Source organism: Manihot esculenta, chromosome 13 (assembly GCF_001659605.2).
Source record: "Manihot esculenta cultivar AM560-2 chromosome 13, M.esculenta_v8, whole genome shotgun sequence".
NCBI lineage: Eukaryota > Viridiplantae > Streptophyta > Magnoliopsida > Malpighiales > Euphorbiaceae > Manihot > Manihot esculenta.
In genome coordinates this window covers 36,429,741-36,457,354 of record NC_035173.2, presented here as the reverse complement: position 1 = coordinate 36,457,354, position 27,614 = coordinate 36,429,741, and the positions used below count along the sequence as shown (strand labels likewise).

Here is a 27,614-nt window from a genome sequence, read left to right as displayed (position 1 = left end):
ATTCCTTTTAAAATATTTTTTTTTTCAAGTTAAAAGAATTACAGTTTATTCTTTTTAGGTGAAAAAATATTTATTCCTAAGTTAAAAATTCAATGCTTTTAATAAAAATATAATTTCCAACCAGGCTAAATGTTATAATTTTTAATAAAAGAGCGGGGATGAGGGGAACAGTTCTTAGCCTGCCCCGTTCCGTTACCATTCCCGTGTTCTTCACTTATATACGTAAGTTAAAATAAAAGGGATTGGCACTTCACTGATGATATACCATCTTGGTAGTTATTTTAGACGAAAGTGCGCAGACAAGTGGCAACCTCTAAACCCATCAGTTCCTACATTGTTGGAGACAAACTTACTGGCCATTTATAACCTGGAAAAAACAACCCAAAACTCTGCCAGGCTTCTAGCTCGGCTTGGCAGATCCATCAGAGGTCACTAACGTTGCTGCTGTCGTCCCTTTGCACATTTGCATCCCAAACATATTTTCTAGATTTTGGTATAATCCTATTCAATATTGATTTGCACTTTCTTTTTCTTATTTTGAATTCGATCCTTTTTTCTGTCTAACTCAAATATTAGTTTTTAGCTGTTGAACTTCGAAATTGTTGTTAGTTACTGTTATGATTCAAGAGAATCAAATAAATGATGAATGAATGTTCACACACAAAATATTCTTTCATTTTTTTTTTTTTTTATTATGCATCAGAGCATTTCACAAGGCAGAACGTTTTGTGGTTCACTTGAGAAAACAGGACAATTTAGAATGAACCTGTGACAAAATTTGAGGGAGAGGTGCGGTGGGGCATCTGAGATGTACTGGTTCAACTGAATAACATTGTTCACAGAAAAACTTTCTGTTGCAGGCAACAAAGAATCCGAACGAAAATGACAAGCATGATGAGAAGTAAATCATTTGGATGGGCAGGAAATTTATTGTTGATGGTGGAGCTCCGGAAAAGAATACTAACCTTTAGAGATGTCATTGACCTTCCTCTTTGTGATGGTTCTGGTCCCATCCATGAGGTACTCATCTATTTACTTACAGCGGCACCATGAACGTTTTCAATACAAAATCACATTTATTCTTGAAAGCTTCCAATTCTGAATCTTCTGGCAGTTGGTGATGGACACGATTGAAGACCTCCACCACTTATACCCGAAAGTTGTAAACGGTAACTTGTCCAGGAAAACAGAAGGAGCTTCCTTGTATCAGGTTCATTTACCTGAAATACATATCAAACTCTCTGATTAATAGTTCTAAATCTGAATCTGATGAAAAGAAATACATTTGCATAGGCATTGAATCACCTTTATAATGCTTTGAAAGCCATTGGAGATTCATGGGTCAAAAATCATAAGTGGATAAGAACCTCTGGCTATGATACAAATGACAGGATGGAGGATTGCACTTTGGAGCAACTTAGTAAGATGTCTTCATTTATGCCATAAATGCTGAATAAACTGTAGTTTTTAATTCAGAGTGATAAATATTTCACATTGAAGGTCAAAAAGTCCTTGCAAAGCTCAACACCATAATTGACATTGCAAGGAAAATGTTTGATGTGATGGAAGAAGAAGAGAAGAACAATGGTGGCAGGATACAAGATTCAACAAATGGGGATACTTTAAGCAAATCCTACTCAAACAAGAAAAATGGATGTCCTTCTCCAGATACTCCAGCAGCATTTTCACCTGCAATTTCCTTTCCCATGGAACTTGGTGAGTTTGCAAATGATACAAATGCCTCAACTTTGCTGTGGCCTCTCAGACTTCAGGCTGTGGAGAAATTGAGGCCAATTGAAATAAAATACCTTCCATTCAACTTGTTCCCTCCAAAGTCTACTTACCTTCATAGATCCAATATAGTAATGGGTCAAAAAGTTGATGAAAACAAGGTAGATGTGGAAGATGTTTTGCCAGCTAAAATGAGTAATGAAAAGCCAAAAGATTCCACAAATTCTGACAATTTGCCAAATATTTTGAGTTCTAATTCCAACATGATGTCTGATGCAAAAGGATCCTCAGCAGTACCAAAGCCACCTCCACCGGCAGCGTCCAATCCGGTTCCAACGGCACCTTCAAGTGGAAGACCAGCACCTCCAGCTCCAACGGTACCTTCAAGTGGAAGAACAGCACCTCCACCAGCACCACCTTCGGGGTCACCAATTCCCACACCGATTTCAAATGGAACTGGACCACCACCCCCTCCTCCACTTGGTGTGTCAAAGGCACTGCACCCAAAGAAAAACAGTAAATTAAAAAGATCAATGTATATGGGAACCATGTACAGGCTTCTCAAAGGGAAGGTGGAAGGGTATGGTTTACATGTAAAATCTTCTGAAGGGAGACAACCCAAAATTGGACGATCTACTGGGGGGAAACAGGGATTGGCTGATGCATTGGCAGAGATGACAAAAAGGTATGCTTCCAGCTATTGCTGCTCATAGAATGCCAGACTAGAACAGAAAAAAATAATAATAAAAAAAAAGGTTATGGTGCTCTCTCACTTAGCACTTGGTTTTCTTCTATGGGCATCATAGATCAGCATATTTCCAACAGATTGAAGAGGATGTCAAGAAGCATGCAAAATCAATCATGGAGATCAAAGCTGCCATTAGTTCCTTCAAAACCAAGGACATGAATGAGCTTGTAAAATTTCAAAAGTACGTGGAACAAAATTTGGAGAAATTGACCGATGAGACACAGGTGATTGAGATTTGATAATACTCAATTTGCCAATTTCTTCCAAGTTCATTCAATTTCTTGAAACGCAGGTGCTGGCAAAGTTTGAAGGGTTTCCCGCAAAGAAATTGGAGATATTGAGAGCAGCAGCAACACTATATTTAAAACTTGAAGAAACAACTAGCAAACTGGAGAATTGGAAAGTAATGCCTCCATTGGATCAGCACCTTAGCAAGTACGAATCCCACTTTAACAAGGTAAGCTTCACCAGACTTGTGAAAAGACAAATTGAAAATTTTTCAGGCAACCCTGTTTGCCATTGATTTTCAGAATTACTTGAAAGCAGATCAAGGGAGAAATAGAGGCAATTGAAAGAAGCAAAGATGAGGAGTCTAAGAGATTCCTGAGCAACAATATTGATTTTGACTTCGGCATTTTGGTGCGAATCAAGGAATTAATGGTAGACGTTTCTTCAAGCTGCATGGAGGCTGCACTTAAGGTAATTTTTACCATACTGCATCCTTTGCCTGATTAACAATGGGTATAAAAGTGGAAGAAGAAAAGAAATTTAATTCTGAACGTTTTGGTATTTTGATATAGGAATGGAGGAAGGCAAAGGAAGCAGAGAGTGAAGAAAGTGGAAAAATGAGTGAAGGCCAATTAAAAGCAAGTGAAAATATGCTTTGGAGGACTTTTCAGCTAGCGTATAGGGTCTATAGCTTTGCTGGTGGACAGGATGAAAGAGCTGATGTTTTGAGCAAAGAACTAGCTCATGCAATAGAGATGACCACCAGAGCTAACTCTGAGCAAAGAAAAATGATTTAATTCAACCATTCCATAAACAGTGACAACGTTAATCATCGATCATAGTTAGATTTATATGAAATCTATGATGAATAATAAAATCATTGTATATATAATGGTATTGTATTATAAAATTTTTCCTAAATAAGAGATCAATTTCATGCCTACTTTATCGACTTCTATGCCCATGCTAAGTAAAATTATGGCATCCTCAATTTCAGTATGTAGATTGAAATCTCAGGACAAATAAAATTTATTATCTTTATTATTACAATTTATATATAATTTTTTAAATTTTTATCATTTTTTATTTTTTTATAACTTTTTTAATATAATATATTAACCACAATAAAATAAAAATTTTAATATATATATTTTATTTTTATTTTTAACAATAAATAAACAGTGAAAAAATTATAACCAATATTACTAATTAATTGATGCTAAATAAATATTTAACCCTATATAATTATATCATATGACATAAAATTATAATTTTTTATATATTTTTAATTTTCTTTCTGCATAAAATAATAATTAATATATATATTAAACACAATTTATTATTTTAGTATCATGACTTTTTAATTTTTGATATAATAAGTATAATTTATTATTTCGATGGTTACTAATATTTTAATTTTTTACTACTTTTTAATATAATATATTATTGATATTATAATAAAATTTTATTATATTTTATTATTAAAAAATTATTGTATTTTTTATTTTAATAATAAATATAATATTAAAATATATTTATAAAAATTAGATAACTACCATATAAAAAGATATTTAGATAAATATATATATAAGTCTATACTAAAATATTATATGAAAAATTTTTATTTTTTTAAATATAATTTTTTAAAATAAATTTTACTATGAATATTAATAATATATGATAATAAATACTAAAATTTTTAATTTTTTTATATAATTAAATTTATTGATACATCGTGGGTCTTTTAACTTTCTTACTCTATAATTAAAAGTCTATGTTTATTGGTTGAATTTTTAATTTTTCTTTACAGTTATTTTCTTTATTTTATGATAATAAATTATAAATTTAATTAATAATTTTTTTATATTATTTTAAATTCTAAGAGATAAAATAAAATATTATAATTTATTTTCATCGATGAATAGTTTTAAATTTGAAATTTGAATATAAAATAGAAAATATTTTACTCTTCTAGATAAGTGAGTGAATACATAAAAAAATATATTATTTTATAAAATAATTTTATATTATTTAATATAATAATAATATAAAATATTTTAATATTACACGTCATGCAGTCCAACGACTAATTAATATATACTTTTGACAGATAAATAAAAGACAATAAGAATTAACTGGATTGGTTTAAATTGAAAATTTTAAATTGAATTAATTTAAAATTTTAATTTGATATTTTTTTATATTTTTAAGATCAGTTTAATTTTTATTTTTAAAAATTTTAATTAATTTTATTTTATTTTATTTTAATAAAAAAATTTAATAAAATTTAATTGAGGTATAATATATTATATTTTATAATATCAAGAGTTAAAATTTAGAAATATTTTAATTTAATTTTAGAATATTAAAATTAAAGTATAAAAAATATAAAACCATTAGAATTTTCAACTGACCTATATACATATATACTTTTTAACAAACTAATATAATTTTTAGGCAATTTAAATTGGTTCCACTCAATTTATATATTTTTTTATTTATTTTATATTTTTCCGAATGTGAGATTCTTCTCCAACGGATTACAAAAATGTACATTTATATCATTGATCACGATTAACTTGTATATTTAGTTTTTCTTTTTCTTAGTTTTCTCCCTTCAAATTCATCAAAAGACACCTAATCTTATCCTCATTCCGCATTGGTCAAATATTTAAAGGAGAAATGAAATGAAGCCCTCAAAGGCATATCAACAAACACCTACAAGATACCCTCTTAAACAAATTGAATGATGGATTGGATCATTGTGAACCAATCATTACAAAAACATTCTCGTTTGTCCCTCAAGAAAACCAATTTAAGATTAACTGAATAAAGAAATGAAGAGAAATGAAGAAGTTGTCAAAGTCTATGACTCACTTTTGTGTGTTTGGTTTGGCCCTATCATCATTAGGTCCCCATAGGGTTTCCTCCATGCGTAAGCAAGGACCCCACTCCCAGCCCGCCTTTCTGCACAGTTGCATGCCAATTGCAGATGCCAGAAGTTGGTCACCAGCAGAGAGAGAGAGAGGTGGGTTTGATTACCAGTTTCTTTGACCCCAGAGCTAACAACTGCGCAGTGTTTTGTTTATTAATTGAGGTTCTTGTTAGTTTATATTTGAGCTTTATCCAGCAGGTCAGCTTCCTGTGTGAATTAAGTTTCAGTTTGTCCTATCTATGTCTGGTTGATCCCAAAGTATACACGTGATGTTTTTAATTAAAAAAGAAATTGCAAAAAAAGAATTCAAAATTATTAAAAATTTTGAATTATAAATATAATAATTTTTTTAATTTGAGGAGAACGATTTTAAGATTTAAACCATTTAAATGTTTGATTTTAGTCCGGTTTAAAACATACTCTTAAAAAAGAGAGTGAGGATTTTAAATAGAATCATAGGGTACTGTTTTATGAAAATATCATCCTAAATTAGCTATTGAAAGTCCAATAACTTTTAAATAATGAAAAGCAATGCCTCAACAATAACACAATTTCTAATCAAAACAACTAAGCTAGACTTCAATTGGCCATCATGCATTTCCCTTTCTCATGCTTAGAATCAAGAGTATTGGATCGTCACTCCCACTAACTCCTGTAATAGACTCCTCTAGAATTATCCAAGTGATCTAATTTGTGCAAGTTTTAGTCAGACAACTATCATTAATAATCAAATGTCTCTTTTTTTAAATTTCATTTTAAGAGAGAGTTTGAGTTCATAATTTTATAATTCTTAATTAAGTATATATATATATATTAGATTTAAAAAAAAAAAATTAAACAAAGAGGCCCCTGTTTTGCTCTGTTTTAAATGAGCCAAGTGTCTGAACAACTGAAGAAAAAGAAGCAGTTTTTTTTTTCTCCAGGGTGGAAGGAGAGAAGTATGCGCCACTCCTTTCCTGATTTTTTCAAACCCACTTCTCCTAAAACCAACTCCTAACTGTCTTACACTTCATGTCCCATGTTGATTCAGTTAGCTCTTTTTCACCTTCTCCTTAAAAGATTCAATCTTCTTTCCCCAGCAACATGTGAACTCTCACTCCCAACTTCAGCTTTCCATTGATTCTACTTCTACTTCAACATGTTTGATTTCTTGTTTGGTTGGCGAAAAGCTTCTAAATGGTGAGTTACTAGTAATGGGTTGAGTGAGTTTCTTGAGCTTGTTTCTTAGTAACAAAGGTTTCCGTCTGTTTCTTTGCTTGCAGCAAGAAGCTGATCAAGCGAGTTCAGTGCCGACTCAAGCTGCTGAAGAGCAAGAGATGTTCAATTGTTAGGCAGATAAGGGAGGACTTGGCTCAGCTCATCAAGAGTGGCTATGAAGATATTGCCTTTAATCGGGTATATTTCATTATCAAAACCCTATAGCTAGCTACCCAATTCCTAGCTTTCTGTTTTAACATGAATTCTCTTCTGTGGTTTTCTCATTTTCAGGCTGAGCATCTTTTTAGAGATGAAACCATAATGGAAATTTATGAATTACTGGACAATTTCTGTGAATTTATCCTTGTCCACCTATCATATATCCGCAGGCACAAGTATGCAATATTGCTTTGTCCCCTGTTTGATCCTCCTGTAATGTTTTCTAAAACCATACATCAATATTTCTTGGAAATTTGTGGTCTCAGGGATTGTCCCAATGATATCAATGAAGCAGTTTCAAGTCTTATATTTGCCTCTGCAAGATGTGGAGATCTGCCAGAGCTTCGTTCTATCCGCAAGCTCTTTGGAGAGCGCTATGGCCACAGATTTGAAATGACTGCTGTTGAACTATTTCCTGGCAATCTTGTCAACCTCCAGGTTTTTATGGACTATGGTTTTGTTATATCAATATATCAACATGGATTTTTTTTTTCGGCCTTCAATAATAAATTTTCGCTTCAGGTGAAAGAGAAGCTTTCAATTAAATCAGTTCCTGACGATGTGAAGCAAAAAGTATTGGCTGAGATTGCTAGAGATTACTGCCTCAAGCCAGAGATTTTTTCACTTGAATACACTTCTGAACTTCTGCAACAGGTATTGCTTGATACCCTGCCAATACTTCCAAATTCACGTAGACTACTTATATAAATTTAGTTCAAGTCCTTTTTTTATCTGTAATCACAGGCAGTAGATATAGACTTTATAACTTATGATAAAGAGGGAAAGGCTATATATTCTGATCCGGCTTCTACTGCCATGAGTTTCACTATACCAGTCACTGCTCATCAGGATGACATAATGAGTACTTCTGTTACTTCTTCTATAGTTGAGCAATCTTCATCAGATATAATGGAGCCTCAGATGAATGGCCATAAATTCGAAGCTGTAGCTCTCGGTACTAATGAAAGTCAGGAAACTGGCAGGGATAACATTTCCATCCCAGACCACAAGGAAGACCGAAAGACTACAGCTTCTTCTTCAGAAAGTTTACCTCAACTTCCAGAGGAAATGATAATCTATCTTGACGATGTAGAAGAGGTTCAACAATCTGTTACGAAAGAAGTAAGCTGCCAGGATCAAAGGATTTTCAAGTTCAAATCATCTGTGGTTCCTACAGATGGAATAGCTGAAGATAGTTGTGATTTCTCAAGCTCATGTAGCACATGCAAGAAAAAAAAGCCTGTCAGGAAAAGAACAAGGAGAAAATCTTTCTCCCAACAAAATTCAAGTGTGAAGGACATTGAGTACTTGATTTATTACAACAAGGCATACACTAGATCTAGAAGTCCTGGATCCCATCATCACTATAAGCATCTCAGGAAGAATGCAATACAAAAAAGTGAACATACATTTCATGAAGAGAAGAGGCAGAAACAGCCTCACTCCTGCTGCTGCTTTAATCTTGAGGCTGAATGTTGCTGCCATCCCTATTACTTTTATACTGATGAAGATGATCAGGAATCTCCATATCCGAAGCAGAATGACACGATTGCCAGTGCATTTAGCCCTGTAACCAATTCAGATTGCCAGGCTGATAAGCAGAGCAAGGTAATGAAAGGAAAGGTGGAGGAATTTGATGCTCTAGGCAGCCATTTTGCTTCTAATAATTCATCCCCCAAGGAAAGAAAAGCACCAAAGCCCCCTTATTTGAGAGCCGTGACAATGCCCCAAGAGCGGTGTAAGGGCAATCAAACTGAGAACATGTCGAGGTCCAGTTCTTTTCCTATTCAGTCACCTAATCATGTCCACCCTAAATTGCCAAATTATGAGGACATAGCAGCTAAGTTCATGGCTCTTAAAAAAGAGCATCTGCAGAATAGACAACAATGAATAGTAGCCTGGAAAAATTGGCACTGTTAGGAATTGTATGATCGGCAGACTTTGCAGTCTCCAAAATAGAGTAGACTGATTCGTTTCTGCATTAGTAATGGCTTGAAATTATAGAGATTCTTTCCTTTCTGTGCCTGAAATGTACAAAGAAAAAGGTGATTTTGTGGGTCAATGCCATGGCTGATTAGATCAAATGCCATATATTAGCTGCAACTAGAATTATGAAACACAAATGCATCTGTAATAATAAAAACAATCACTCAAGACCTGAAAGCAGCTGAGACAGACACCTATTCAGACCCAGAAGTGGCCCTGTCTAACCACGACTGGAGTTCCAAGGACATGAACCGGAATCAGACAATTCTCTCTCCCCTTGGGCCAGAGCGAGGTTGGAATCTGTATGATTCAAACTAGGATTTTTTTTTTTCCGGCCCGTTGGCTAGTCCTACCTACTAGAACCTAACCTTTCTTGGTGTCGAAGAAACGCTAATTGAGTCTAGCTTTCTTATGACCAATTTACACCAATCAAATCGCAAGAATAGAAAAATAATTTCCTGTGCAATGAGCAAAATGCTGCCTTAATTAATTCATTTTGTCAATAACCAAATCTTCCACTGATCAAAAACTTCATCAATAATGCTTCACATGATCTCTTCTAGAGATGGAAGTTTACATTTCAGAACATAGCTTATGAAAAAAAAAAAAAAAAGAAGAAAAGATGAAGGCAAAATCAGTTGCCACAAAATTGCATTTCAGTTGTCTATCTTAAAACAATTATGAGTTTGCAAGAACCCCTTTATAAAAAAATTGGGAAGAGGACAATGAACTCAATCCAGAACCAAATTTATAAAGCAACAATGGAGAAACAGTAGAACAAGGCATAATTACAAGTCCTAAATTAATACCAAATCCTTAGGTACGGTGGTTTACCGATATTTCGAGCGGTTCCAGCTCATCTCACATAGTAGACTTGCATTGTTTACCGGTAGACTTGCATTGTTTACTGGTATGTCAGGCGGCTCCAACTCGTCTCACACAGATAGACCAGCATAACTGTTCTGACTCAGAGTGACTTAGATACTAATTAAAACAGTTAGGCCAAATAATTTTTTAAATTTATTTTATTTAAATAATTAATTTAAATTATTTAATAATTTTATAATAACTATTATATATAATTTTAATTTTTCATAAATTACCAATTTGGGATCTTTTCCGAGCAAGAGTTGAACTTCACAGGATAGGAGTTGATTCCGGTCTTGCCGAGATCAGCTCTAAATGTCTTGTCAATTAGATTATGCGAGGCCAAGCCACAATGTTTTTAATTGAAATTGGCTTTTTACCTCTTCCTCTCTTTTTTTCCCTCTTTTTTTCTTTTTCTTTATGATGACTATCAAGGATTTAAAACTTCTGGAAGTTCAAATTCAGAAATTTAAAAGTTCTACATACACAAATACTAGAGAAAAGCTTTTCAACCATGTGATTCATTCTTGGAATGAGAATTCACAGTGACGTAGATTGTTAACATCTTAGAAAAGTAAACAATTAGGCAGAACAGGAGGGAATAAAAAAAAAGCAGCTGGATGCACAAGTCCAACTTGTGGGCCCCACACTAACCCTCAAGAGCTTCTCTCCAGCGTTCCATTTCTTTACCATAATTTTAATTGCTGTATTCATGTGTCGTCCTAGTCAGAAATCAGCCATTTCCATTTACAAAAAATAATTTATATTTCAATAAAATAATTTATTTTTATTATTTAATGGCAATATTAAAAAAAATAAAAACTAATTATATTCCAGATGAACAAGACAGGAGGACCTACGAGTCCTGAATACATTATGGAACACGTAAGACTTTCATTTATTAGGATCGTATCCCTCCTGGCGGCCTCCATTAAAATTCTGCCACCCACACCAACAAACACAAAAGAAGAAGAAGAAGAAGATGATTAATCCACCACTCAAATTCTTGTTCCTTCACCTTCTCCTGCACCTGTTACTAGCAGCCATAGCAACAGCAGATGTCACACCAGGCTCAACTCTCTTTGCCTCTAACACAGATCAGTCTTGGCCTTCTCCGAGCCAAACTTTCTCGCTTGGATTCATTCCAGTCGGCCCCCAGAGTTCCCCTCCTTCTTTCCTTGCTGCCATCTATTACTCCGGCGGCATCCCCATTTGGACTGCAGGTACCAGCCCTGTTGACTCCGCTGCTTCTTTCCATTTCCTCTCCAATGGAACACTCCGTCTCCTCAATGGCTCCAGCCATATCATCTGGGACTCTAACACAGGGAATCTTGGAGTCTCCTCTGCTTCTCTAGAGGACACAGGCAATCTAGTTCTCAGAAACAACACTGCCACTGTTTGGTCCTCCTTTGACGACCCAGTTGATACGATTGTCCCGTCACAGAATTTCACAGTTGGTAAGGTTTTGAGATCTGGGCCTTACTTCTTTAGTCTTCTTAGCTATGGTAATATCACTCTAAAGTGGAACAATAATATCACATATTGGAGCAAAGGTTTGAATTCCTCGTTTAACAGTGAAAATACTAGTTTAACTTCGCCCAGTTTGGGATTGCAATCTATTGGAACTCTATCTGTGTTTGATGAAACATTGCCTTCTACTGGAGCTATCGTAGTGTATAGTAATGATTATGCTGAAGCTGGTGATATACTAAGGTTTCTGAAACTAGATAATGATGGGAACTTAAGGATTTATAGCTCTCAAAGGGGCAGTGGGACTCAAACAGTGAGATGGGCAGCTGTTGAAGATCAGTGTAGAGTTTATGGATACTGTGGGAATATGGGGATTTGTAGTTATAATGATAGAAGTCCAATTTGCGGGTGCCCATCTCAGAACTTCGAATTTGTTGATCCAAAGGATAGTAGAAAAGGATGCAAGAGGAAGATGGAGACCAAAGATTGTCCGGGGAATGTGGCAATGTTGGATTTGGAGCACACTCTGCTCTTGACTTATCCTCCACAAAGCATATTTGGTGGTGATTCGGAGTCGGAGGTTTTCTTTATTGCTGTATCAGCATGTAGATTGAATTGTCTTAGAGATACAGGTGGCTGTGATGCTTCCACTGTGTTGTCTGATGGAACAGGACAGTGTTACTTAAAAAAGCCTGGTTATATTACTGGTTATTCGAGTCCTGCACTTCCTTCAACTTCACATATAAAGGTTTGCTCACCAGTACTCCCCAATCCAACTGACAAGAACAATGGTTGGAAGGTAAATGGCTGGGTTTTAATCGTTGAGGGAGTAGCTCTAGTTTTAGGTTTGATCAGCTTGGAAGCTGGTTTATGGTTGTGGTGTTTTAGAAAAAGCCCCAGATTTGGAAGACTATCTGCCCAATATGCTCTTCTTGAATATGCTTCTGGTGCGCCAGTCCAGTTCTTGCATAAGGACCTTCAGCGAGCAACCAAAGGTTTCAAGGAGAAGCTTGGAACTGGAGGATTTGGAAGTGTGTACAAAGGAGTTCTCCCCAATGGAATGGTTGTTGCAGTAAAGCAACTTGAAGGAATTGAGCAGGGGGAGAAACAGTTCAGAATGGAAGTTGCCACAATAAGCAGCACCCACCATTTGAATTTGGTGAGACTAATTGGTTTCTGCTCTGAAGGGCGCCACAGGCTGTTGGTATATGAGTTTATGAAAAATGGGTCACTTGATCAATTCCTTTTCATCACAAACAATCAAATGGGGAAGTTGTTGAATTGGGAGCAAAGATTTAGCATTGCCCTTGGCACTGCCAAGGCCATCACATACCTCCATGAAGAGTGCCATGACTGCATTGTTCACTGTGATATAAAGCCTGAAAACATCCTCTTGGATGAGAATTACACTGCGAAAGTCTCCGATTTCGGTCTTGCAAAGCTGATAAGTGCCAAGGAGCATAGGTACAGGACATTGACAAGCATTAGAGGCACTAGGGGATATTTAGCACCAGAGTGGCTTGCAAATCTTCCAATAACATCAAAATCTGATATTTATAGTTATGGTATGGTTTTGCTGGAGATTGTGAGTGGAGTTAGGAATTTTGAAATGTCTGCAGAAACAAATATGAAAAAGTTTTCATTGTGGGCATATGAAGAGTTTGAGAAAGGTAATATCAGGGGAATTATTGATAAAAGGCTAGCTGATCACCAAGAAATTGATATGGAGCAAGTGATGAGGGCGATTCAAGTAAGCTTTTGGTGCATTCAGGAGCAACCTTCACTGCGGCCAAAAATGGGAAAAGTGGTGCAGATGCTTGAAGGGATTGCAGAGATTGATAAGCCACCTTCTCTTCTGACAGTGCCTGAACAGCCTATTACTGGATTCACTACAAGCTTGAGCAGCGAGATTAGCAATTTCTCTCACACATTGTCTGCACCTCCTCCTACTTCATCTTCATCATTCCAAGCTGCAGGTTCAACTCCTGCTTCTGAGGGAAATTTAGAAAGGGCTTCTTCTTCTCTTCTACAGTCAAGATGAACTGCCTATTCATGCTAATTTTTCATATCTGACATTGCTTTTTCTTGCATTTATTTTATTGAGTTTATGATTTAAACTAGTGATAATGCTTTGATTAAATACTTGAAATCGGAAAAGTGTTTTCTCTGAATAACAGTTTTGACGATAATGGTATGTACATCTCAATTATTCTAGTTGTTGGAGAAGCAATCCAAATAGCTTTAAGGCCAGTTTGGAGAAAATTACTATATCAATCTCAATTCAACTTCATTAAAAGTCCAATATTCTCACCGCATACAGACTTCAATCAGGCTCATCATCAATTTCATAATGTTAAATTTGAAAGTGTCTAAGCCTTTTATACGTGTATCTCTATCTCAAATATGACGAGCGATTCAATAAAAATACAAATACAAAGTTAAAAAGATTTTTTGGCGAGCTGAGCTAGTAATTATAAATTAGATTCATTAAGTTAAAAATGTTAAAAGTTTGTGAGCTCTTAGATTCAAGAAAAGTATAAGAGTATAAGGTCAGAAAAAAAATAAGAAGAGACCTAAAGCCTCTTGAATTAAGCCGATTAGACTTGAATGAAAGTGTTTGGAGAAGTGAAAATTCAACACCGGAAGAATACAAAATACATGAAGAGTATATAAATCAAGTTGCATTGAGACCATTGGACCTGATAGAAATGTCGGAGAAGTGGAATCCCATATCAAAAGAATACAAAATAAATAACAATCCAAATAGTTTAAGAGTATTTTGGAGAAACTTATCACATTTTTTCTATACATTCATCTAATTTAATTGAAGTGAAATCTTAAAAGATAAGTTAAATTAATCAACACATACATAAATCTACCAAAAGGAAAAAAAAAAAGAAAAAAAAAAAGAAAAAAAGAGCTAAGCTATTATAAAATTCACTGAAAAAATTGAATATGAATTTGAACCCAAACACCCAAGAAATATTATTGCGAAAAATAACTATAAATACCCAGATGATCAAGGATGTCAACTACGTGTTTACGGCCCATCATGTTTGCCCGTTGAATAATAAGCCCAATGACTTCAATTTGTATATATTTTGGCCCAAAACTAAAGCATAACCCCGTAGCCCAATTCATTGCTAACTCATATGCAAGTACGGGATTTTCTAGAATTTTTCTTTTTTCAGAGATAAGATAATATTACTAAAAGGCCATAAAGGCCAAAGGTACGGAATCTGAAAAAATAAAACTTGAAGAAACAAACGTGACTCAAGAATCTGACCCGACAGCAACAAGCAAACGAGCACTACTCTCCTTTCTGCTAAGACACTAGCAACATTGCTGATGGTAACCACAAAGAAGCCAAGGCCAAAGGCTATACACAACAAATGAAGGGTGAGGAGATCTCTTTTAGTCAGAGCGAAAAACAGCCACAAGAACCATAGAAGTATATATGTAATACTGAAGGCAAAGGTAGACGATAAGATCCAAATTGTGTCGAAAAAGAATAAAGACTTATTATGACATATACGTTACTTTAAAACCTTACTCTTCTAAAAATTTTCTCCAAATATAATGTTAAAGCACTCTTAGTTAAGCTCTACGGATACAATCTCATCAATAAGTTACTAGTCAAATGGCTAAAGCCGAAATATCTTTAAAGGCTGCATGCTAGGTTAGCCACCCCACATGAAGAAATGAAGGTGGCAGAAACTGTGTATGTAGAAAGCGTTTCTTGCACTCTCAAACTCCTACAAAAGGAAGTGTGTGTGCTGGACCACCATTCATGGTCTTGATTGTATATAACAGAGAATAGAGAATAATATAGAAATGCACATATATAAAAGAAAAAGAAAGAGAATGAATATATTATAATACGAGAATTTTAAATCAAAGCACAAAATTCCAAGATGATCATTTTAATTGAGTTATCTAAAGTATCTGAGTATATATTTTTTTATTACTTTAGTTATTTTTTCATTTGTTCATAGTAAACTCAAAAATTTTTTTAGAAAAATACAATGAAGTGAATATATGATATAATTATTGCCACTGTATATGTGGGTCATGGTCTCAGTTTGTAGGAAACTTTGTTCATTCACAATGGCTATGATCAGTGTTGTGAAAGATTAAATTTCCGTGTATTCGCCACTTATTTCTTCAATTTGATAAAGACAATAAGTTTAAAAGTTGAGCCGAAAAAAACAAAACATTGTCAAAAAAGAGAGCTCTTAACTCACTTGAGATATTCATGCATGTTACCCTAAAACTCTATGATTGCATTGGTGGAAGGTCAAAGAAAAAAGCTCTTAAATCCTTTTCTCCATCTACACGTGAATGGCTCTCAAAGCTTTCATAGACTAGATTTTTATTTTGTTTCTTCTTATTATATATTATTTTATTCAGCCACAATGCTGGAATGGGTACCACGTGTCCCTCATACTTTAAAAACCAACTTCAGTGGAAAGTTTCCTTTTTTCTTGGTCATCGATTAAGCAAGCTACATGCCTTTGATATTTCTCCCTTTTCAAGACTTTATTATATTTTAAAAAGGCTATTTGTATGCTAAGAATTAATCATACATATTGAATACCCAAAGCCAGAGTGCTTCTAATAATAGAATAGAAATATATTAGAGGCAAGATTAAATGATATAAATTTTTTTTTTATTAGAGGTTTCAAAGATGTAGATAGGTGGGCCACCGACACGTGCCGATTAGCACCGACTTTTCAAAGAAAACCGTGATGCTTTTGGTGGACGTCAAATCCCTTCCACCGAAAGTTGATCACTGCCACATCCCCCTCTTAATTTTCTTTTACCATTTCAAACTAAAAAATTCCCCAAAATTATTCAATATAATCTTTTCATATATAATAATTTAATTTTGATTGATTATGCTAAATTTCATTATTAATTACAGTTAATAAAAATTGCTGTAATTAATAATAAAAATATATAATATAATTCATTAGTTATAAAATTGAAGTTGAATCCAAATTCCAATAGTAAGTTTAACTAGTTGTTGTATTGTTTAATGTAGGGTGTAATGTTTTTGGCTTTTGGAAGTCCAACATAGTACCAATCGAATAATACTATATTATAAAACCATGTCGTTTAAGTCCTCGAAATGGCAATTAGCAACAATACCAACAGAGCATACTCTCATTATATATTTTAATAATGTGAGCAGTAACATAAAGATATGTGGACCATCGATACCAAAAAGAAACATGTCAAAACAGAGAGTGGGAGAAGAGGAAATTGGAGTGGAAGCAACGAAATTGAGAAGACAATTAACATTGCCGTGTGCATGTGAGACCCTATCAAAGCCAACCAACCACCATACTTCTTCAAATTCTCGACTATCTCTTTCTGCGCCAACGGAAAAAGTCACATCTTTTGCTTCCTTATAAACCCACCTCCCCTGCTTTCTTCTCCTCTCACATTAACACCTTAAACAACAAACAGAGCTTTCCCCTGTTTTCTCCTCTTGGGCTCTCGCTCTCTTCCAGATTCTCTCCTCAGTAGCCAGTCTCATTTGGGTTTCTTCATCTTCCGCCGCCTGCTCGCTCTCTTTGTTTCTGATTATTGATTAGCAAGTGACTTAAGAGATGGGTTGCTCAAGATTTGACACTTTTGGTATCCGATTCTGTTTACCGGATTCTCGAACTTGATCTTGTTTTTTTTTTTCAGAATCTTTTGATCAAATTAGGATCTGGGTGTTTTTTTTTTTTTTTTGATACATTTGATTCTATCTGTTCTTACCTCAATTTGCTTGGTGGCCCATCTCGAAATTCTCAATCATTCATTTCCTTATAAGATCTTTAGAGAGCGAGCGGGTTAGTTACATTTTCCGTAATGGCTGCAACTAAAAATAACGCAGGAAAATCCAGGAAGGGTGCTGATGAAAAGCAGAGGTTGACGAGGCAAGATTGGGAGCTTGACAGGTGCAAAGAGGAAACTAATCTTAGCTTCCATGAGAGGCAGCAGCGGAAGCCAGTTTTTGGTGAAGCTTCCGCGGCAGAAAGACCTCTCAAGAAGATCCGCAGTCCTGAACGTCAAGAACCAATTCAATTCTCTGCATTTTCAACTCACCAATCCGTAGCTTCCTTCTCTATTTCTCCTAGCTCTTCTTTTTCTTCTCATCCACCTACTTCTTCTTCTTCTTCTTCTTCTGCCTTGCCTTCTGGTTCGAGCATTCAATTTCCGTTTTCTTTTGAAGGTTGTAATCAACCTATGCAATTTCCTCACCAGTTAATGACAAACCCTTCTTTGCCTTATTTACTTTCACTAACTCAAGTGGCACAAAATCAACAACAAATTATTTCTTATGCTCAAAACCAGCAGCAAGGCATCGCTTGTCCTCAGCTTTTTGCTGGAGAATCTGCATTGGCACACAAACAACAGCAGCAACAGCTGTTTCAGTACTGGAGTGATACCCTGAACTTAAGTCCAAGAGGAATGATGATGAATAGGCTGGGGCCAGATGGGAGGCCATTGTTTAGGCCACCAGTTCAGCCTATAAACACAACAAAGCTTTACAGGGGAGTAAGGCAGAGGCATTGGGGGAAATGGGTAGCTGAAATTCGTCTCCCTCGCAATAGGACTCGCCTTTGGCTAGGCACCTTTGACACAGCAGAAGATGCTGCCATGGCTTATGATCGCGAGGCTTTTAAGCTGAGAGGAGAGAATGCAAGGCTGAATTTCCCTGAACTTTTCCTCAATAAGGATAAAGCAATCACCACTGCTCCAACTTCGACAGTTTCGTCTCCACCAACTCCGAATCAAAGTTCATCACCAAAACAAACAAAACAAATCCTCGACTTGCGGGCTTCAAGTATGGAAAACATGCCGCCACCACCTCCGGTACCACCGCCATCACAACCGTCTCAAGGAGACAATCCTGACAATGATTCAGGAATGTGTTCAAGTGGGGCTACAGTGAGTGATGAGGTTCAGGCGGTAGCAGAGGGTTGTAGTGGAGGAGAAGACATTTCAGTGTCTCAAGAATTGGTTTGGGGAGACATGGCAGAATCTTGGTTCAATGCAATTCCATCAGGATGGGAACCGGGAAGTCCAATATGGGATGATTTTGACACCACTAATAATCTGTTAATGCAAACACACCTTCCTTTTGGCAATCCAAATCAACAACAGTTTAATGATTCTTCTGAGTTACAGAGACAACAGCACAACATGAGCTTAGCTTCTTCTTCTTCTTCTGCTTCTTCTTTCTCCTCGTCTATTCCCATGAAGCCATTCTTTTGGAAGGATCAAGACTGATAGGTCTCATCTCCATAAGTGGTATACCAGGTGCCTCTTTGTTCTTTTTTACTTCACAGTTTGTTTTTGGACCACCCACTAGATTTTTTCACAGATTGCAGATTTTTCAAGGAAACCAACCTGTGACTCTTTAACTCAGCCATATATGCTTGGAAGAGTTTGATCTTCAAGCCCATCTCCTTTCAGGTTGCAGATTTTTCACAAACAACCTGTGACTTTCCTTGGAGCTTTGCTAGTTTTTCCTATCAGGATATGCAAAACTTCAAAACCACCTCCTTTTACTTCTATCTTTTTCATTGAAAGCCTTCACAATTTATTCTTTTTTTTTTTTCTTTCCTTTCAAATTCTCCCTTCATTGCATCTGCTCCAAAAGGCTGCATATTAACCAGGCCTTGACAATTTAGCTTCATGCTTCACAGGTCATGAACTTCCATTTCCAGGAATTTCTTATGCTATTTTACAGTTTTTTTTATGTTATATTGAGGATGTAGCAGTAGCAATATAAGTAGAATCAATAGTGCAGGACCAGCATATGATAGGAGACAGTTTTGTGATCTCCTTTCAATTGGTCTGTCTAGTGTCTACCCATCACAAGCTTTATTTTTCTGCTTGGAGGGTGGAATCAAATATATGTAATCTTTGTACATTAGTGGAGTTTGTTGTGATCTTAGCTTTATAATGTAATGTTGTGTTATGTCTCCCTTCTCATCAACAGTATCTATAAACATAGTTAAGCAAATTGCTGCAGCATCGTCGTTCAGAACCTTAGCAAAACCTTCTCTCGAGTTTTAAATAGTATTTATAATTAAAATTTGAACCCGAAACCACAAGTTAAAAAATATTATGCGGATAGATTTACATTGAGCAAACCCATTAAAGTAGTAAAATATTCTGTAATTAAATTTTAAACTAAAAAAATGCTAGTTCAGAGAAAAAAAGATTTTATCATTTTATTTCATCTCTGAAAAGTAATCAATGTAAAGATTTCATACAAATCATTATATTTTTCTATCGGTTCTTATATATTTACACTAAAATAAATCGATTTAATTTTTTCAAATTGAAATTACTCTCACTGTTTTAGTACTTTGATTTCCTTTCGTGTGCTTAATTCACTAATAAATAAAGGCATCTCAAACAAAACAATGTACATAGCACATCGTGACAGGATCCTAGACTTCACAACCTCAGTGGAATTCAAAGAAAAATTATATTAAGCATATTCTGCACAATCTAATTCCAACACAAGTTGCATACTTTACAATTGATCACTTTAGCCTTTAGGGAATCTTTCAAATTTAGGAAATGAAAAGGACAAAAAAAAAAAAAAAAAAAACATGTTATCTTGACTTTATAAATATTTATGAGATGATGAGATCTCATACGAAAAAATTATTCCATCCAACTGATTTAAGAATAGTTTTATCTTCGATCATAAACCTTTTACCCTATTAATTATAGAATTAAAAGCTTTATTAGAGGAGGGTTATTAAGTAAATGACAATGAAATGTGGTGGGGTGCCAGCAGCCGTCCCATGAGATCATCTCCATTTCTTATTTGCGACGGCACGATAACGATTGAAAGAGTAAATGATAAATCTCATCATCATTTTTAACTAAAACTCTTTCCTTTTTGTTTTATTTTTTAAACTTGTCAATTGTCTGAATTATTAAAGTAATTAATGTAAATATCTATGATGATAGGAACGGCAGACATGGATTTAATCAAATTATGTATTCTTATCATCTCAATAAGTAATCATTTCCCTTGGCTGGACATGGATTTAGGGGTGGCTGCTTGTGAATTGACAGCCAAAGTCTGACCAGTAAATTTATAAATGAGTTTAGAGTTTAATTCAATAACATTAAAGTCGTTTTTAATATGTTTATGAAATTTGTTGGAGTTAAAATATTTATGAGAATCAAATGAAAAGGAAAAAAGAACAACTTTAAACTTTGTCTGCCCCATTAGTTGGTCAGAAACAGGCTGAGCCACATTCAATGGACTTGATCCCTAGTTTGATTTTGAGGACTTTATTACAAGTATTTGATCCAAGATCTTCAAAGCCCAACCCATATTGGACTGTAGAATGTAGAATCATCTAGATGGCCAAAGGTCATGTTGCAAATGAATATGGACATGTACTATATCTGAAAAAATCTGAAGCTCATATTTTCATTGGACATTAGAAACCCATGTGGCATATCTTGTCAGCACCCCCCATAACCTCCTCTTATCTCTCCTACATGCATTCACAGTGTAAGAAATCCCTTTGCTTCTTTCTCAAAAGAAACCTCTAAAAATAAGAAACGCTCAGCTAATCAACTTTAAAACTGCTTCATGGCTTTCAAATCAGCTTCTATACTTCCTTCTTCCATCTCCATCTACAGAGAGGTCACAAACTTATTACATTGATTTTTTCTTGATACTTGTTCTTGTTCTTCTTTATCATCTGGTTCAGTTAAATTGTTGTGGTGACTGTTGACAGGGCAAGTCCAATGCTTCTCTTAAAGAAGCAGGTTTCTTTGGAGTTTCAGTTTCTCTTCCAAGCTACCTCAAGGCTGATTGCAATTGTTATCTAATAAGGAGCAAGGTGAGTCTTCATGTCCCCTGTCCTCTAATCAGGTAATCTTTGAAAGGACTGCTTATGAATAGTTGAACAACTTCAGAACTAGCAAGAACAAAGCACAACAGTGAGCTTCTGTAAATGTGTATAAGAGAAACAGCAACAAAAAGATAGTCAAATGGGGCAAAAAAAAAAGGAACCCTAATAACTAAAGACCATTGCAGCTGATATTTTCAAAACCCTAATACCTCAAAGTAGATGCTCCATATAATCAATTGGAATCATTGCCTGCAGGAACTGAGGAGAAGTGAACTTCAACTGCCTATTGGAACCATTAAAGCTCAGACAGCTACTACAACTCCAGCAATTGATGAGGCAGCACCAGAAGCAAAGAAAACACGGAGAAAGGGTAATGTGATTATCACTGGAGCCTCCTCTGGCTTGGGTTTGGCCACAGCCAAGGCTTTGGCAGAGACAGGTCAATGGAATGTAATTATGGCATGCAGGAACTTTCTCAAGGCTGAGAGGGCAGCTAAATCAGCTGGCATAACTAAAGAGAACTATAATGTTATGCATCTTGACCTTGCCTCCTTTGACAGCGTCAGACAATTTGTAGAAAATTTTCGTCGATTGGGCATGCCACTTGATGTGCTAGTGTGCAATGCTGCTGTCTACTTACCTACTGCCAAGGAGCCATCTTTCACCGCTGAAGGATTTGAACTCAGTGTTGGGACTAACCATCTTGGTCACTTCCTGCTTGCACGGCTGCTGCTTGATGATTTGAAGCTATCAGACTACTCCTCCAAGCGCCTTATCATTGTTGGCTCCATCACAGGTAGTCTTGGCTCTCCAAACCCAACATTGGAAGAGAGTGTTTCAGGGAGGAAAATATTTCTGGGAGATTAGAAGCAGGATGACAATTTATAGCACAAAGAAAACACAGTATCATATTAGTGTACTTGAATAAAGAACCGCTTGCAGCATTATTTGGAACCTGAACTAAGTAATGATACTGTTATTGCTATTGTTTAAGAATTAACCTTGACAAATCCAGGAAACTTGAGAAAGAAGATCACTCTCATTATGCTGTTTTCTTGTATGTGATTGCAGGAAACACAAACACATTGGCCGGCAATGTGCCTCCAAAGGCTAACCTCGGAGATCTGAGAGGCCTTGCAGGTGGTTTGAATGGGATAAACAGTTCACCAATGATAGATGGTGGAGAATTTGATGGAGCCAAAGCCTACAAGGACAGCAAAGTCTGCAACATGCTTACCATGCAAGAGTTCCACAGGCGCTACCATGAGGAGACTGGAGTCACGTTTGCTTCTCTATACCCTGGTTGCATTGCAGAAACAGGCTTGTTCAGGGAGCACATTCCCTTGTTCAGGCTTCTATTCCCACCATTTCAGAAGTACATTACTAAAGGATATGTTTCAGAAGAGGAAGCTGGGAAAAGACTTGCGCAGGTACACTTATTACAAAACATATAAACTAACTTGCAGTAATCAAATATGCAGAAATTAATTTTGTTGTGTTGTATGCATATTTCTGCACCAAATTCAACCTAAACAATGGCCTCTGTGATTCAGGTCGTGAGTGACCCAACCCTTGCAAAATCAGGAGTTTATTGGAGCTGGAACAAGTACTCTTCTTCATTTGAAAATCAACTATCAGAAGAAGCAAGTGATACAGAGAAGGCACGAAAGCTATGGGAGATGAGTGAGAAGCTAGTTGGGTTAGCTTAAATGAAGTACCAAAAACGATAACAACGATAAAGCCCTGAGATGTTTTCTGCTGTTGTAAATGCAAAAGTTCTTTTGAATGAGATGGGACAATAAGCACATCAATTTCTACACTAGAATGGTTTGTGAATTTGCATGTCATATCTCCAAAGATGGAACTCAAGTGCTCAATCAGTGAGCAATACAAAATGAGAACGTAGAAATCTGTTCACCAAGAAATTGTAAGGTTCACCAAGTTCAAAGGCAAACTTTTACTCGTTCGAACCAAGAAATACCTACAGTTATTGAAGATCCTGAATGCTAGTGCAAAAGAGTCACCAGCAACACCTTTGCCTTGGAAAAAGAAACACAAATTGTATTGCAGGCATTAGAGGCAATTACTGCTAGCTAAAGTCGCAACGCACCATCTGCAGGCCTACATCTAGTGCCCCTGAATTTCGAAAGAATGGTAGGCGCTTTACGATCGAATCTAAAGTAATATGGGTGAAGAAACAACTTTGCAGCTTTCAAGAAGCTTAGGCAAATATTCAGAATCAATATTTTCATCATCCAATATAATAGAGTTCCACAATTTTTCATTCTTTCACCAGAAGGGGTTTTGAATGTCTTCAAAATCAAGCACTTGGCAATTGCATTCAGGCTTAACATTCACGTGTTAATTCGTTAGCCTGCAGTTGCATGGTCTTTTGAAGACAAATTTGAAAGATTGATAGGAAAATCCTGTGAAGCAATAGAAAAAAGATCTAAACCAACATCCAAATCCATAGCGTTGCATAACGAACCAGAGTCAATAAGCACGCAAGTACAAATCCGAATTAGTGGAAAAAAAATATACATCCTTCGTCATAGAAAAAGCACAGAATAGTATTATCATCACAATTCTAAAATCCAATGCACGCACTTCTACATCCTTTTCAGCCTCCTCGAACGTATAATAGTTGGGTAAATTGTTACACAAGGAAAACTCACAATGAGGCACATTGCAAATACAATAAGTAGCAGTAAGAGGCTAAGCCACTAATCATCTACCTGCGACCAAACAAGGACAGGCTCAGCCAACTACAAGCTTACAATCAATTATGTCTATTATTTTCAGCATTCTCTTCCTTCCCAAGTGCAACCACAACTTTCTTCAGAATAGCTTCTGTTTGCTGGTGAGCATTCTCCACAGCCTTTGAAATTGCCTGCCATTTCTCGCCATGCTTTGGTTCGGCAGCGATGCACCTCTTTAAAACATCCTTCTGATTTTCCTCAGTCCCATGCTGAAGTTCAAATTTGTAATATAGAGCCCAGAAATCCCCAATATCTGGAGCAAGAGTAACTGCCCTGTTCAGCCAGGTTCTAGCTTTATCAACCTTCCTATCATGCCAGAACAACTTGGCCACAGCAGAAATAACATGAGGATCATGATCACATTTCTTGAGGGCATCCATACTCTTGCTTTTGCGTTGTGGACGGGGAACCATCTCAATTGATGCTGCCCACAATATGCCACTGTTAGGACACTCCTGTAAAGCCTTCGCCATCAATATATCAGCTTCCTTCTTATTCGCATGCCTTGATTCAGCACGGACAGCAGCAAGCCAGAGTTCAGGGTTTTGAGGATTCTTCTTCCTTGCCATGGTAAGTACAGCACGTGCTTTACTCAGCCCATTCATTTTCTCTTCAAGGTTAGCAAGAGAAAGCCAAAGGGGTATACAACTTGGGCAGTGCTTCAAACCTGACTCGTAAGCTTCCTTTGCCTTCTCCAGTTGACCAAGCCGTGCCTCAAGCTGCCCAAGCATCAACCACAGTTTGAAGAATGAAGGGAAGCGTTTCAATCCTTCATCAAGCAACCTTCTCTCCTCCTCAGTATTGCCCAACTCTCTTTCAACAATGGCAGACTTCATCCACACTCTTTCTGTGCCACCTCTTTCTCTAGCCTTAGCAAGCAGCATTCTAGCTCTTTCAGGTTCATGATTCTCAAATTCAAGCTTAAAAGCTGCAAGCCAAATTTCCTCAGAGTTCGGTATAGCAGCATAAGCTTCTTGAAGAATAGCCCTTGCAGCAGGCACATCGCCAGCAAGCCACTTCTCTTTAGCACCCATAAGCCATAGAACTTCAGCTTGAGGCCTATAAGTAACTGCCTTCCGCAATAAAGCATCAAGTGACTCCCTTGTCCCATGACTCTTCTCAAGCTGCGCTGCTTTAAGCCAAATACTCTTCTTAGTCAAGAACACAGTTAGCGCATGAGCATAAATAGCTCTAGCAGTCTCAATAGATCCCCTCTTCTTACACTCCTCTGCATCTGCCACCCATGTTCTCTTCCTATCCTCTTCCTCCACTCCAATTCCAATGGTGTTCTTAATAATTGCTTGACAAGTCACCACAGAACCTGCCCTTTCTGCTGCCTCAGCCTCCTTCATCCATGCCTCCCTATCTATCACCACTGCTTCTCTTTGCAAAGCTCTGATACCTCTCTCAATAATCTTTCCCACCATTGACGTATTAGCATTTGCCTCCTCCAACTTGGCTGCAGTTATCCATATAGCAGGCTCCTTAGGCAACTTCTCCCTGGCCCTGTTCAACACCTTCTTTGCATTATCATAAGTCTCCAATCTGGCCAATGCCAACCACAACTCCACGTGCAATGGACAGCATTCCACTGCTCTGTGAAGTAAAATTCTAGCATTCTCCTCATTAGACAACTCCACAACGGATTTCCACAACCTAACTGAATCAGGAATGTGCTCTAAACCCTTCCTTAAAACCCTACTTTTATTCACATCATCGTGTTCCAGTTTTGCAGCCTGCAACCACAACTTAACAGAATTGGGTATACTCTTCACTCCCTTTGCTATAACTGCTTTGGCTTCATCAGGGCTAGCCAGCCTACAAGCCTCTAGCCAAACATCCTCATTTTTAGGACATTCCTCACACCCCCTTTGTATCAACTGCCTTGCTGCCTGAATCTTCCCAGCCACCTCTTCCAACCTTGCAGCAGCAATCCAACCAGGCGGGTGTTTTGGATTAGTCTGAGTAACACTCTTCAACAACAACCTCGCCTTCTTAATATCCGAAATCTCTGCATCACTAGTAATCTTCATACTCTTCAAATCAGTCAAATATCCTTTTGGATCCACCACAGTAAGCCCTGAAACAGAATCTGATAATCTATCTAACTTCAATGACAACACAGTGCCTCTCCCTTCACCGACAGCAGTAAGGTCAGTGACTGGAGTCTGTGACCATGGCGTTTCTGTTCCACCAGCAGCTCTGGTCTTTGGATCCAAAGCAGTAACATGCTCCTGCTCTTGCCTCGCCTTCTCAAGAAGGGTATCGGGTACTGGCACGAAGCTCTCAAATCTCCTCTTCTTGTTTCTCAACGAGTAATCACCGATGTCTGGTATACTCTCCCACTCTTGAGCAGATAACGTGTACAATTTCCTCTTCAAATCCGCAAATTGCTCAGTGATCTTCGGATTAGAAGCTCGGTACTTCTCGATCTCCTGCTTCAATCTTGCCTCCCTCCTGTCCTTCCTCCGTGAATCCATCCTCTTATCAATTGCCTCCCACACAGCATCCGCTTCCTTATCGTCCTCATCATATTCAGCCGAAGCAAACAACCCGACATCGTTGCCTTCAAATTCATCGAACTTCTGGTTCTCGTCGTAACCCTTATCATCCCCATCATCCTCGTCTTCTTCGTCGCCTCCTTTTCCGCGGCCACGGCCGACTCCAGAGCCGGCAGCAGATGCTCCTCCAATGGTGGTAGCAGATCGATCAGGAAGATCGGGAGCAGCACGAGCTGGACCAATATCGGACCGGGTGGTGAAGCCAGTGGCACCACGCCCAAGACCGGCGACATAGTTGGGAGGAGGCTTGGAATTTAGGAAATCAAGACGGGGCTTTGGCGGCGCTGGAGTTTGGGTGCCACCAAGAAAAGGTATATACAGAGTCAAGGTGGAGTAGGGGGTGATACCCAGCTGGGAGAGGAGAACTTCGTCGGAATTTTGGGTGTCGCTCGGATTATAAAGGGGATTAAACGACGGCAACAAAAAGCGCTGGTGAGAGATTGGAATTTGGAATTGGGTGTGAATATGGTATTTGAGGGCGGAGAGAGTGGTAGTGTTGGGGTTGAGGTGGAAAGAGAGTGTCTTGTTGTCTGAAGACTTGACGAAAACCATTTTTCCAATGAAATGAGATCAAGAGCTTCGGGGCTTTTTCGATACCCAGAATAGATAATTAGGGTTCAGGTGACTGTCCTATAAGAAAGAGAGAGAGAGAGAGAGAGAGGGGCGCCGTGGCGGTGGCACGGATTTGATATCGTTAGCAAGACAAAAGACCGGTTCGGACCGGCATGGGTCAAGCCGGCTGATGGGTTTTGAGGATATTTTCGATCGAGCTCACTAAATTTAATTTTCTTTGAAAAAAAATAAATTTGCATCAAAAGTATACAGAAGGTAAAAAAATGATAAATTATATTTTTCCATTTAAATTTATTTTAAAATTATTATTAAAAAATTAAATAAAACAATCGTTTATTAAAATATATATTTTATATTTTAAATAACTTTATTTAATATTTTAATAATAATTTAGACATAAATTTATGTTAAAAATTAAATTTAATATGTTTAACCGCAAATAAGGT

General features: G+C 36.8%; 7 protein-coding genes across 7 annotated transcripts; 6 read left to right on the top strand and 1 right to left on the bottom strand.

Moving 5' to 3' along the window:
* Positions 1 to 729: 729 nt before the first annotated feature.
* LOC122721230 (formin-like protein 20) lies at positions 730 to 2,766 on the top strand. The gene is made up of 5 exons (XM_043949386.1): positions 730 to 1,020; positions 1,115 to 1,237; positions 1,294 to 1,420; positions 1,501 to 2,416; positions 2,538 to 2,766. Exons 1-5 carry the CDS (start codon positions 883 to 885, stop codon positions 2,716 to 2,718), a joined length of 1,485 nt encoding a protein of 494 aa, XP_043805321.1. The 5' UTR covers positions 730 to 882; the 3' UTR covers positions 2,719 to 2,766.
* On the top strand, positions 2,721 to 3,682 carry LOC110629317 (uncharacterized protein At4g04980; the record flags this gene model as incomplete). The annotated part of the gene is made up of 3 exons (XM_021776224.2): positions 2,721 to 2,936; positions 3,026 to 3,178; positions 3,280 to 3,682. Coding segments are annotated over 3 exons (594 nt in total), but the record flags the coding sequence as incomplete, so codon positions are not given.
* Positions 3,683 to 6,498: 2,816 nt separating this feature from the next.
* Positions 6,499 to 9,453, top strand: LOC110630442. The gene is made up of 6 exons (XM_021777948.2): positions 6,499 to 6,821; positions 6,905 to 7,037; positions 7,131 to 7,234; positions 7,325 to 7,496; positions 7,581 to 7,712; positions 7,803 to 9,453. The coding sequence occupies exons 1-6, from the start codon at positions 6,781 to 6,783 to the stop codon at positions 8,946 to 8,948; spliced, it is 1,728 nt and encodes a 575-aa protein (XP_021633640.1). The 5' UTR covers positions 6,499 to 6,780; the 3' UTR covers positions 8,949 to 9,453.
* A 1,327-nt stretch (positions 9,454 to 10,780) lies between these two features.
* LOC110629967 (G-type lectin S-receptor-like serine/threonine-protein kinase At1g34300) lies at positions 10,781 to 13,552 on the top strand. The gene has a single exon (XM_021777211.2). The coding sequence runs from the start codon at positions 10,894 to 10,896 to the stop codon at positions 13,420 to 13,422; it is 2,529 nt and encodes an 842-aa protein (XP_021632903.1). The 5' UTR covers positions 10,781 to 10,893; the 3' UTR covers positions 13,423 to 13,552.
* A 3,056-nt stretch (positions 13,553 to 16,608) lies between these two features.
* Positions 16,609 to 19,376, top strand: LOC110629052 (ethylene-responsive transcription factor ERF053). The gene has a single exon (XM_021775899.2). The coding sequence runs from the start codon at positions 17,245 to 17,247 to the stop codon at positions 18,667 to 18,669; it is 1,425 nt and encodes a 474-aa protein (XP_021631591.1). The 5' UTR covers positions 16,609 to 17,244; the 3' UTR covers positions 18,670 to 19,376.
* Positions 19,377 to 20,904: 1,528 nt separating this feature from the next.
* On the top strand, positions 20,905 to 23,567 carry LOC110630037 (protochlorophyllide reductase). The gene is made up of 5 exons (XM_021777343.2): positions 20,905 to 21,064; positions 21,159 to 21,263; positions 21,531 to 22,071; positions 22,347 to 22,705; positions 22,829 to 23,567. The coding sequence occupies exons 1-5, from the start codon at positions 21,011 to 21,013 to the stop codon at positions 22,982 to 22,984; spliced, it is 1,215 nt and encodes a 404-aa protein (XP_021633035.1). The 5' UTR covers positions 20,905 to 21,010; the 3' UTR covers positions 22,985 to 23,567.
* A 257-nt stretch (positions 23,568 to 23,824) lies between these two features.
* On the bottom strand, positions 23,825 to 27,308 carry LOC110630036 (protein STABILIZED1). Its single transcript, XM_021777342.2, has one exon. It carries the CDS (start codon positions 27,145 to 27,147, stop codon positions 24,055 to 24,057), a length of 3,093 nt encoding a protein of 1,030 aa, XP_021633034.1. The 5' UTR covers positions 27,148 to 27,308; the 3' UTR covers positions 23,825 to 24,054.
* Between the last annotated feature and the right edge of the window lie 306 nt (positions 27,309 to 27,614).